Below are 11,980 nucleotides of genomic sequence, written 5' to 3' on the forward strand. Positions count from 1 at the left end.
ACCTCTGCACTCCAGTCTGGGTGACAGAGTGAGACTACAACTCAAAAAAAACAACTAAAAATGCAGCCGGGCTCAGTGGCTCAGTCTGTAATTGTGCTCTTTGGGAGGCTGAGGTGAGTGGATTGCCTGAACCCGTGGGTTCAAGACCCGCCTGGGCAACTTGGCGAGAACTCATCTCTACAATAAATCAAAAAATCAGCTGGGCGTGGTAGTGCGTGCCTGTAATTCCAGCTACTTGGAAGTCTGGGGCGGAAGGATTACCAGAGCCCAGCAGGTTGAGGCTGCAGTGGCTGGGAGCGGCCACTGCACTCCAGTCTGGGGCGACAGAGTGAGATTCCAACTCAAAAAAAAAAAAGAAAAGAAAAAAACCCCGAAAAACTAAAAATGCAAAACCAGAAAGATCCTGTCACATACATCAGTGTCCGTGCATTGTGAATATACAGGCTGGAGTAGTAAACCCAACGTCCTGCACCACGTGCCAGCTGAGAAGCCACTTCAGGTCCACACATGCCGCACGGGCTCAGCATCCGGCTGCTGCTCCCCTGCCTCTGCTGGGCGTGCACTCTGTGTGGCACACATGCAGTCTCAGTTGCCTCTCATCTTCCCATAGAACCACGCCAAGTATTTACTCATTCCTCCCAAGATTTATGCCTGTGTGCAGCAGTTTTTAATTTTTACTGCCATATAGTGTCACGTTTTGTAATCCACCATTTATTCTACCACTGAGTGCAAATGGTCTTTTGCACTTTTTGACTTTTGCAAAACAACACTGCAGTGAACGCTCTTGTTCACGTGATTCTAAGGTAACGTGCCTTGGATGGACCTGCGGGTTGTAAGATGTGTGCACCTTCAACTCATTAGTCAATGTTAAACTGTTTCCAACGTGGCTTGGACGGATTTCTTCTTCCACCAGTAATGGAAGAGAGTTCCTACTTCTCTACCTCCTTGCTGACACCTACTTGACACATTTTCATTCTAATGCTTCTGCCATGTGATGTAAGAACAACCAATGGGTGATGTTCATTTACAATGCACCCTTCTGGGGGCTCTGTGTGCCTGATTGTATTTTTTTTTTTTTGAGTCGGAGTCTCGCTCTGTCGCCCAGAGCGATATCCCAGAGCGATATCCGCCAGCTCTGAGGAAGAGACCTAGTACCTGACATGACTGGTCCAGCCCAGCTTCTCCCCAGCAGCCCTGCCCTGACAGTTTCCATATTTGGCAGGTGGGGATGTCACATCCCGGCCACCGCAGCCTGGGCTCTGGCGATCCTTCCGCCTCGGCCTTCCAAGTAGCTGGAACTACAGGCGTGCGCTACCACGCCCCGCTAATTTTTGATTTATTGTAGAGATGAGGTCTCGCCAAGTTGCCTGGGTGGGTCTCGAACCCGCGGGCTCAAGCAATCCACTCACCTCGGCCTCCCAAAGCATGGGAGCCTGATTGAATTTTACCTCACAGCAGCCCCATCTATTATGAGCGAGTTACTTAGGAGCAGAGCAGGACCCCTGCCCCAGAGCCCTCCCTTCTGCTGGGGCCCGGTGGTTGTTTCATTGCTTCATTCCCCCAACCTGAGTACCACCTTGGACTCCTTCCTCCTCAGGCTGCTACTCCCTGTCAGTTCGACTGAGCCGCCCCGCATCCTGGGACCGGATCAAACACTACAGGATCCAGTGCCTGGACAACGGCTGGCTGTACATCTCACCACGCCTCACCTTCCCCTCGCTCCAGGCCCTGGTGGATCATTACTCCGGTATGGCCTTTTCCTGCCTCAGGGGTGGGGGTGGCTCTTGGGGGACAGACAGTCGTGCTTAGACATTTTATCTACTAGAGAAGATCCACACAGAAGGGTGGGCCTCTTCTACACTCACGCCACTCCTTGTGCCAAGAAATGCAGAGTGGGGCCCATCTCCATCCCTTGCTCTGACCTCCCATATGAGCTCGGTCAGTGTCTGGCCACCACTCTGGATCTGATCCTCTCCCCGAGAGCCAGGCCCTGTGCTGTCGCTGTATGGAACTCGCTTCTGAGCGAGTCTTCTGAGCGTTTCCTGGCACCAGTTCTTTATCAGGCACTGGACGATGCAGTCACCAGGCACTGTCAGGTGTGGGAAGACCACTCCTGGGAAAACCCATCAGGGGCTTTCTGCAGGACTACTTCATGCAAGAGTAGATACTGGCAGCTACACGCAGAGCTGAGGACTCCTTAGCGTTTTTCCCAAAGGATTTCCTGACCAGAAACCAGAGCTCAGAGAGGCCCATGAGCTTACCCCAAACCTCAGTGGATCGAGTCTCCCAAAACAGTCCAGAATGACTTGGATGCATTTTGGCTCCCAGGAAACCACAGCTTGGGGTCATGTCCCTGGCCATGTGGTGACATCCCCACCTGCCAAATATGGAAACTGTCAGGGCAGGGGCTGCTGGGGAGAAGCAGGGCTGGACCAGTCACGTCAGGGACTAGGTCTCTTCCTCAGAGCTGGCGGATGACATCTGCTGCCTCCTCAAGGAGCCCTGTGTCCTGCAGAGGGCTGGCCCCCTCCCGGGCAAGGACATACCCCTACCTGTGACGGTGCAGAGGACACCACTCAACTGGAAAGAACTGGACAGGTAAGGGGACTCTGGAAACATGAAGGGGGAACAAGGAGCTAGAAGGACCCATTCAGGATGCGGGCGGCACACCTCACCAACAAGGGTACCTGCATAATGAACATTTGTACACCTAACCCTGAATTGTATCCTACATCTTTAAAATAAGGCAAACAATTTGATTTTTTTTTTTTTAAAGAACCCATCCCCAGGAATCCACAACCCAGAGCGGGACACCTGGGAGCCAGAGAGCACAGGCTGAACTCTGGAGCCCACCAAGGCCCAACATAGGGCAGGGGTTGAATGCAGGTGTTAATCTGATAGGTAACAGGGGAGCCCCTGTGAGTTCTTTAGCAGGAGTGACCAGGAGATAGGTCTTGAGAACAGTGCACTCTGTGGCGACACAGGAAGAAGAGGCTCCTTGACCTGGTTCTTCTGTCCTGTCCACAGCTCCCTCCTGTTTTCAGAAGCACCTGCCACAGGGGCGGCGTCTCTCCTCAGTGAGGGTCTCCGGGAGTCCCTCAGCTCCTACATCAGCCTGACTGAGGAGAACATCACTTTGGACGGTGCCAAGGCCCAAAGGAGAGGCCGAAAGGGAAAGCAAGGTGGCAGCACCCAGAACCCCAACTTAGCTCAACCTGACTGAATACCCAAAGGCAAGGCGTACACTCAAGGGGAGGGCCGGGATGCACATGCACCCCGGGGCCCATCTGTACCCTCTGCTCCCGTCTCTTTTTGAAGTCACTTATCTCTTCCCAGCACCAGGACCACACCTGCAACCTCTGTAGTCCAAGCGCTGAGCAGCTGAGAGGTCAGGGGTCCGAAAACAGGGCCCTGCCTGCTGAGTCCTATTCTACATTCCCACTGTTAACCAGCCCCTCTCACAAGGTAGAAACTACCCCTAGCAGAATATGGTGGGAGGCCAGGCGTGGTGGTTCACACCTGTAATCTCAGCACTTTGGGAGGTGGAGACGAGAGGATTATCCACAATAAATCAAAAAATCAGCCAGACATGGTGGTGCATGCCTGTGGTTCCAACTAATTGGAAGACTGAGGCTGAAGGAACGCCTGTGCCCAGCATGTTGAGGCTGTAGTAGCCATGAGCGTGCACTGCACTCCAGCCTGGACAAAACAGTGAGACTCCAACTCAAAAAATATATATATATGGTGGGAGCCGCTGCAGTTGCCATAGGCCAAGTGGAAGCGTATGTCTTCATCTGCAGCCTAGGCCATGGTGCTGCAGCTCTCCTGGGAGCAGGGGATCACTCTGCACAGGAGCACCGAGATTGTGGCCAAGTTCTTCTCATTTGGCAGCAACAGCATTTTATATCAGCACGGCATATATCTATCCGAAACCTTTACTCAAGTGCTGAAATGTGGACTCACCTTGCTTCTATCTACTGACTTGAGCTCAAAAAAATACCTAAATAATGTGGTGGAGCAACTAAAAGGTTGTTTATACGAGTATTCAGTGAGGTCCTTGAAGAATGGTAATTTGATATGGTGACAAGACTGCAAAAGATGACAGTATACCCAGAGAAAATCTCAGAAAGTTATTCAGAATGAAATCTGTTCAGTGATCAGACAGAGATCACAGCTACAGTGCCATTTTTGCCACCGTTGGAAGTTTCTTGTTCATTTGATTTGCTGATATATACAAAGATTTAGCTGTACCTGAAAAATGGGAAGAGTCGGAAACACAGTTCACACCAATTCTGAAGAGGTCTGTCTTTGTTCATTTGCTACGACAATCCACAAAGTGAATAGCATGGTGGCCTATAAAATTCCTGTCAATGACTGAAGATGAAATGAGGAAAATAATGAAAATTTCCACATGTGGTTTTCCTGACACCAAGTCAACTATAGTTGATATGTTGTTTTGTTTTTTTGAGTTGGAGTCTCACTCTGTCGCCCAGACTAGAGTGCAGTGGCCGCTCCCGGCCACCACAGCCTCGACCTGCTGGGCTCCAGTGATCCTTCCGTCTCATCCTTCCAAGTAGCTGGAACTACAGGCGCGCGCTACCACGCCTGGCTAATATTTTGATTTATTGTAGAGATGAGTTCTCACCAAGTTGCCCAGGCCGGTCACGAACCCGCGGGCTCAGGCAATCCACTCACCTCAGCCTCCCAAAGCGCAGGATTACAGGCTGAGCCACCGAGCCCAGCTAGTTGATATGTTTTATTTCACTGGTTAATTTTTAGATGGGGAAAACCAACACTGTACTGAACTGTGTGTAATGTTACATTTTTTGGTACCTGTTTGATTTATGATACAGTTGGTATAGTGAATGTATTGCACAATTTTCAAGAGGAACCAGCAGATTTTTGTCAGCATTGTAATGTTAATTCCTTTGAAGGTGGTAACTATAGGTGGGAAAAGTTTTACTATAAAGCTAAATGCTTATGTAGGTCAGACATTTTGGCCAAGTAGCTTTACTTAGTACAGGTAGGGAGATATTTAAATATAAAATACAGCAAAACAATGTCTGAATATTGAAAATCTTTGCTTAGATCCTTAAAGTAACAAGTGATCCATAAGCAATGAAAAATGTTGCTCTATTAAGTCCTTTTGTCACTGTATAGTTTCCATATTGAATAAATTTCCAATTACTTGACTTTAATTTAAATAACTTGAACCCATGAAGCAATGGATATTTCTATTGTTAATTTCCTGCAGAACTCTTGGGAAAAGGGAGCTTAAATAAAAAGCATTTATCTCTCACGTTTTTGAGTCAGAAATTTAAAAGCAGCTTAGCTGTATGGTTCTGGCTGAGGGTCAAGTCATATTGTTGGCTGGGTTACTGTCATCTGAAAACTTTAATGGAGCTGTAGGATCCACTTCCATGACGGTTCGGTTACACAGCTGCTGGCAGAAGGCTTCAATTCCTCGATGAACTCTAAGAGAACTCTTAAAAATTATTCTTGTTTTACAAAATCAAGCTTTAAGTGAAAATGAGGAAACAAAGTTAAATCTGTATGTTTTAAATTAATTTTTGTTAAAATGTTAAAAAAATAAAAAGATAGGGGCAACCTCTTCAGGTGCCCTCCTGCTGTGGGAGATTTTGTGTCCTCAATAAATCCTGCTCACCTAAAAAAATAAAAATACTTTTGAGAAAATTCACAAACCTCACTCAGAACACCACCACATCTCCTTAGAAGGTGGCACTGTGGCCTAGCAGAGAAAGGCAAGCAGAGGGCACAACAGGTGGTGCAACTCCCGCCTGACCCCAGAACAGAGAGAAGGACTTCACAATCCTGGTCCCCAAACATCCTTCACTGAACTCCTGCTCTGAAGTCTCTCACTTCATGGCTCTTCACTTGAACTAGGCCAAGCTTTCCCTGCCATACCAGCCTTGCCATCATGTGGCCAAATACAAAGTGACACCTCCTGAGCCTGGCACACTGCACAGAGGCCAGTCCCCTCTCAGTGCTATGCTTGGCAGGGACATCAGAAGGCAGTAAGCCACACTGCCAAGACCAAGGCCACAGTCCATGTCAATTCCAGCACTTGATTTCACTGCTGCCATAAAGAGAAAAAGGTCTGGCTGAGAAGGCAGAGAAGGGACAGGGTGGGAGGCACCGCCTTTGGAACTCTTACTGGGTTCCCAAGCTACAGGTGGGGTGGGAAAGGCTTTATCACGTATCAGCAACAGGTTCTCAATTAAAGATTTGATTTATTCAAGTGTCTGAAAACATTCTACAATGGGAACTGTTAGTAGATGTTGCCTGTACTGTGCTATGGACCACGCACATACAGCCATACTGTTTTAGAAGGCTTGAAATGCCACTGATTGTTTAAAAACCGTACACCTGATGGAGACCTGAGGAAGACAATTTAATGTTTCATCCGAATCCAGAGGCGCATCAAATTAAATGGCAGCTCCAATCGGCCAACAGCTGTTACATGATGGTATCCAGTAAGTGGTTGGTGATGGACAAATTCAGAACTGCTTCCCTCAAAGGTGTATGGCTCTTTTAAAAGTTTCAGGTCACAACCCTTGCAGAAAACGCTGACGCCCAACACACCGATTCATGGTCCAGGAAGCACGGACTTTTCAGGTTCCAAGGGGTTGAGGTGCCCCAACAATCACGCTTCTGTGCTGGAATTCAGAAGGTCCTGGGACTGGAGGAACAGGCAGGAGCTGAATGCTGTCAGTCGTAGTGGATGGCAGTGTAGAAGATGATCCAAATGACCTAGTGAGGGCACAAGCAATGGTCACAGGTTGCCTGGCCACCAGGCCCCGACTCAACAAAACAAAAATGCCAGATTAAAATGTGTCCACAGGGAGCTCCCTCAGGGCTTTCCACTGCACAATCTGCTTGGGGCCTAAAGCATTTCACCCCAAGACCCAGCTGCTTCTCACAGCACACACTGACCACCTGTGCTCCCAAAGGGACCCTGACAAGCCCCTCTCCTACCAATAGCAACCCCAGCTCCAGGGAGCAGAAGGATAAATGTGGATGATACAAGTAAAGCACACTGTACTGTTGTGGGGTCAGGACTATTGACATGAAAAGTGGAGAGACCTCCACGCCTTGTCAGCTCCATATGAGAGCAGAGATTCTCAAACCTGGCTACCCACTGCTATCTTCTGGGAGCTTTAGGATATACAGACAGAGATGCCCCAACACCTCCTCTCTGATGATTCTGATTGTACTGGTTTGGGTTAGGGTCTAGACACACAGGGTTATAAGTATGCTTTTTATCTTAAAGCCTTTGAAATATAATTTGCATTCCATAAAGTGTATCCTTTGTAAACAGTGTACAACTCAGAGGTTTTGTGTATATCCACAGAGTTGTGCAAGCATCACATTAACTGATTCCAAAACATTATTCCAAATAGAAAGGCTGTTCCCTTTATCAGTTACTTCTCATCCCCCTTTCTCCCAGTCTCTAGCAACCATCAAATCTACTGTTTGTCTCTACAGATTTGCCTACTACGGACATTTCACATATGGTTTCATATGACAGGTGATCTTTTGAGCCTCGATTATTACATGTAGCATGTTTTCAAGGTTCATCCATGTTGTACCATGCATCAATACTTCATTACTTTTTGTGCCAAATAACATTCTGTTGAATGAATATACAGTATTTTACTTATCCACTCACTGGGAGTTGGCCATTCGGGTTGTTTGTACTATTTAGCTATTAAGAATAATGCTACAAATATATTTTTTAATGTTTTCCCGGTTTCTAATATGAAGCCAGGGTTGGAAGCTGACAATGGGCCCTGGAATTACACATTACAGAGAGACTATACAGAATATCGCACCATATCTTTTGGGACAACATGGCTCAAGAGATGCCATACTCTCTGGCTTCAGTCTAAAAAAATGGCACCCTTGTGATCCCAGCACTTTGGGAGGCTGAAGTGAAGGGATTGCCTGAGCCCATGGGCTTGAGAACAGTCTGGGCAACTTGACGAGACCTCATCTCTACAAGAAATCAAAAAGTTAGCCAGGTGTAAGTAGCACGGGCCTATAGTTTCAGCTACTTGGAAAGCTGAGGCAGAAGGATTGCCTGAGCCCAGCAGGTTGACACTGGGGTAGCCGTGAGTGTGCCACTGCACTCAGCCTGGGCTATGGAATGAGACTCCAACTCAAAAAAAAAACAAAAGGTTGGGTACGGTGGCTCAGCCTATAATCCAGACACTTTGGGAGGCCAAGGTGAGAGAATTGCCTGAGCCTGGGGGTTCGAGACCAGCCTGGACAACTTGGTGAGATCTCATCTCTACAATAAACCACAAAAAAGGTTAGTTGGACATGGTGGCATGCATCTGTAGTTTCAGTTACTTGGAAGGCTGAGGCAGGAGGATAGCCTAAGCCCAGCAGGTCGAGGCAGCGGTGGCCATGAGTGTGCCACTGCACACCAGCCTGGGCGAGAGAGTAAGACTCCAACTCAAAAAAACAAACAAACAAACCCCCCCAAAAAACAAACAAACAAACAAACAAAAAAACGGGCCAGGTGCAGTGGCTCAAGTCTGTACTGTAATCCCAGCACTTTGGGAGGCCGAGGCAAGAGGAAGAGGATTGCCTGAGCCTAGGGGTTCGAGACCAGTCTGGGCTACTTGGTGAAACCCTGTCTCTACAATAAACCAAAAAATTAGTCAGGCGTGGTAGCGAGCACCTGTAGTTCCAGCTACTTGGAAGGCTGAAGTGGAATGATCGCCAGAGCCCAGCAGGTCACTGGGGTGGCCGTGAGTGTGCCACTGCATTCCAGCCTGGGCGATGGAGTAAGACTCCAACTCAAAACAAGAAACAAACAAAAAAACACATGGCACCTCAATTACATAGCGTACCTCAATCAATGAGTCTCCTCGAGTGACTGACACCTCCTGAAATGAGCAGTACCTGCTGTAATAACTACCAGTTACACATACCATGAACAAGGCAAAAGATGTCATAAACCCTTCTTTTGTGAGCTCCCACGTGCCACCATATTCTTCCTCATCGATCTGTAGGTAGTTGCTGAAGTAGAGGTACAGGACTCCTGCATTGATCAGGCAGAATCTGGAGTGGTGGATGACAAGCATCAAACACAAAACGTAAGTTTAGAAGATGCAGAGCTCACACCTCCACCATTTGGTTCTAGTAGGATGCTCACTGTGCCCTATACTTAACTAGGCGTGTGTCTCCCCCCACCTCAGGCTAGGGTGACCCTGAGAAAAACAAGGTTGGGCTCACAAAGACTTGAACTCACATGCAAGGTTCTTTTTCCCAAATGTGAGTTTTGTCCAGATAGATAGAGGCTTTGAGACCTTGTGCAAGTCTCCTGCCTTGGGTCTCAGTGCCCTGGTCTGTAAAATGGGGAGGCTGAAGAGCATTACATGGACAAGTGAATAATACACAAACACCTAGGTCCTCAATGGAGCTGTCCCTCTGGCTGAACTAAAGTTAGAGGAGCAACTCTCTTCAACCACCCAGAGAAAGCGAAAACTAAAACAATTTAAAAGTATATAGCAGTTCTCCAAACCTTCTGACAGTAAGACAGCATGGTGGCTGAGCATCCCAAACAGGACCAATACTTGACACAGGCCTCCGGGAAGCTCAGCGCGGGGTGGCCAAAGGACAAGCACACATGACGTTACTTCCATGGCCTGCTTGAGCAGGCAACAGCACACATCCTCTGCAGAACCCCCAGTGGGAGACCATTTCTGGATGTCTACCATCTGCTACTGCCACTACTATCTGCTCGATGCAGAGGTGAGTATGACAGCTCCTGTCCTCAGCTCAACAGCAGTTAGGGGGCTGAGAACAGCAGTGAAAGTGGAACTGAAGCCACAAGTTCATGTGTACCTCCAGGAAGGTCTCTGATCCCTGTAAGTATTCAGCTGATGCAAGACTTGGAAGGCAGTGAGCAGGAATATACCATCTCACTTTCCTGATCTCACTTTCAGAGTGATCAAGACTTTGTGATCTTTCCAGTCACTGCATCTCATCCAGTGGAGGACCATGTCTCTATGGTCATGTTCCTTCTGAATGCTGAGGTGGAAAATGCCAAGTGAATTGATTCCCTCCAGTGGGTGAAGTGAGGGTTATGCAGGGGAACGCAGTACAGTGGTGTGGAGTATAAACAGGCACCCCAGGGGCTGGGTACAGTGACTCACAACTGTAATCCTAGCACTCTGGGAGGCGAGGCAGGAGAACTGCTTGCAGTCAGGAGTTTGAAACCATCCTGGGCAATATAGTGAAACTCTGTCTCTACAAAAAAAAAATTTCTTTTTTTTGAGTTGGAGTCTCACTCTGTCGCCCAGGGTAGTGTAGTGGCACGCTCATGGCCACTGCAGCCTCGACCTACTGGGCTCAGGCTATCTTTCCACTTCCCAGTAGCTGGGACTACAGGGGTGTACTACCACACCCGGCTAATTTTTTGATTTATTGTAGAGATGAGGTCTTGCCAAGTTGGCCAGGCAGGTCTTGAACCCGCAGCTCTAGCAATCCTCTCATGTCATCCTCCCAAAGAGCTGGGATTATAGAGGCAAGCCACTGCATCTGGCCTTTTTTTATTTTTCGAGTAGGAGTCTCACTCTATCACCCAGGCTGGAGTGCAATGGCACACTCTATGGCTACCGCAGCCTTGACCTGCTAGGCTTAGGCAATCCTTCTGCCTCTGTCTTCCAAATAGCTGGAATCACAGGTGCCTACCACCACGCCCAGTTAATTTTTTGGTTTATTATAGAGACAAGGTCTCGTCAAGTTGCTCAGGCTGGTCTTGAATCAGGCAATCCTCTCACCTCTGCCTCCCAAAGTGCTGGGATTATAGACATAAGCCACCATGCCCAGCTAAAAATATTTTTAAAATAAAATAAAACTAGCCAGTGTGGTGATGCATGCCTGCTGTCCCAGTTACTCCAGAGATCACATGAGCCCAGATACTCCAGCCTGGGTGACAGAGAACCCTGCCTTAAAATAATAAATAAAAATCAGCGTGTGATGGGTTGGGGGAGGCCCTGAGGCTGTCTGAGCAAGGTGGGGCTGGGGTATGGTGTGACGCTTCAGAAGTCTAGCTTCCTAGTCAGGACACGGAAACAGTGTGAGAACATGGACCAGGTAAACGGCCAAATGAGAGGTAGGCAAGAAGTTCCAAAGGCTTCAAGCCTAAGGGCCTGGGAATACAGTGGCTGCAGGAGCAGGAGCAGGAGTCAGGAAGAACCAAGTGCCGTCCTTAGCTCAGCCATGTTAAGGCCACATTCTTGTCTTTTTCCAGAAATGCTGGGATCTAGCCAAGCCTGGCCCCCTCCCTCTGACAAGTTTTACTTTGGCCAGGCTGACACAGTGGCTCAAGATGGAGACTACTGAGGGGGAGCTAGAAACGTCACCCCAAGGCCCAGATAAGCAATGACTGGCAACTCAGGAGTGGGGATGACAGGGAGAAAGAGGCTGACAGAAGCCTGGCCTTCCAGAGGTTCCAATAAATGGAGTGTGAAGTCACACACCCAAACTTGAAATCCCATGTTTGGTGGTCAAAGGGGAAGGGTCAGGAAAGGACTTGAAGGGTTCAGGCTGAGCTTTAAGGACTGGCATAATTTCCATTTTGTAAATGAGCAAGAAAGCCACACAGCAAACAAAGAAATGAACGTGCTGGACTAGGAATGGGAGAACAGGAAAAGACAGATTCTGCAGAGTTTATTGCAGCATTGTTCACAATAGCAAGAACCTGGAAGCAACCATGCTGCCCATCAAAAGAGGACTGGATTAAAAAAATGTGGTACAAACCGGACTTGGTGGCTCAGCCTGTAATCCCGCGCCTTTGGGAGGCTGAGGTGAGTGGATTGACTGAACCTGCGGGGTCGAGACCCGCCTGGGCAACGAAACCTCATCTCTACAATAAATCAAAAAGTCAGCCGGGCGTGGTAGCACATGCCTGTAGTTCCGGCTACTTGGAAGGCTGAGGCGGAAG

General features: G+C 48.3%; 2 protein-coding genes and 1 pseudogene across 3 annotated transcripts in view; 2 read left to right on the forward strand and 1 right to left on the reverse strand.

The window, feature by feature from the left end:
* Positions 1-1,597: 1,597 nt before the first annotated feature.
* SLA2 (Src like adaptor 2) lies at positions 1,598-3,223 on the forward strand (the record flags this gene model as incomplete). The annotated part of the gene is made up of 3 exons (XM_008072046.1): positions 1,598-1,747; positions 2,466-2,598; positions 3,028-3,223. Coding segments are annotated over 3 exons (479 nt in total), but the record flags the coding sequence as incomplete, so codon positions are not given.
* Positions 3,224-3,808: 585 nt separating this feature from the next.
* LOC103274603 lies at positions 3,809-4,449 on the forward strand (annotated as a pseudogene).
* A 1,782-nt stretch (positions 4,450-6,231) lies between these two features.
* The window catches only part of LOC103274605 (uncharacterized protein C20orf24 homolog), a 14,234-nt gene continuing 8,485 nt past the window's right edge, over positions 6,232-11,980 (reverse strand). Inside the window, exons 3-5 of one of the 2 annotated variants that reach the window (XM_021705927.1) lie at positions 8,945-9,090; positions 8,708-8,719; positions 6,232-6,771 (exon numbers count right to left, since the gene is read on the reverse strand). In XM_021705927.1, coding sequence (XP_021561602.1) covers positions 6,665-6,771; positions 8,708-8,719; positions 8,945-9,090 — 265 coding nt within the window. In that variant the 3' untranslated portion in view covers positions 6,232-6,664. The remainder of the gene's footprint in view (positions 6,772-8,707; positions 8,720-8,944; positions 9,091-11,980) is intronic. The other variant, XM_008072042.2, reaches the window with a different exon arrangement.

The sequence above is a fragment of the Carlito syrichta genome, unplaced genomic scaffold (assembly GCF_000164805.1).
Source record: "Carlito syrichta isolate Samal-C Ts95f unplaced genomic scaffold, Tarsius_syrichta-2.0.1 Scaffold314830, whole genome shotgun sequence".
Classification (NCBI taxonomy): Eukaryota; Metazoa; Chordata; class Mammalia; order Primates; family Tarsiidae; genus Carlito; species Carlito syrichta.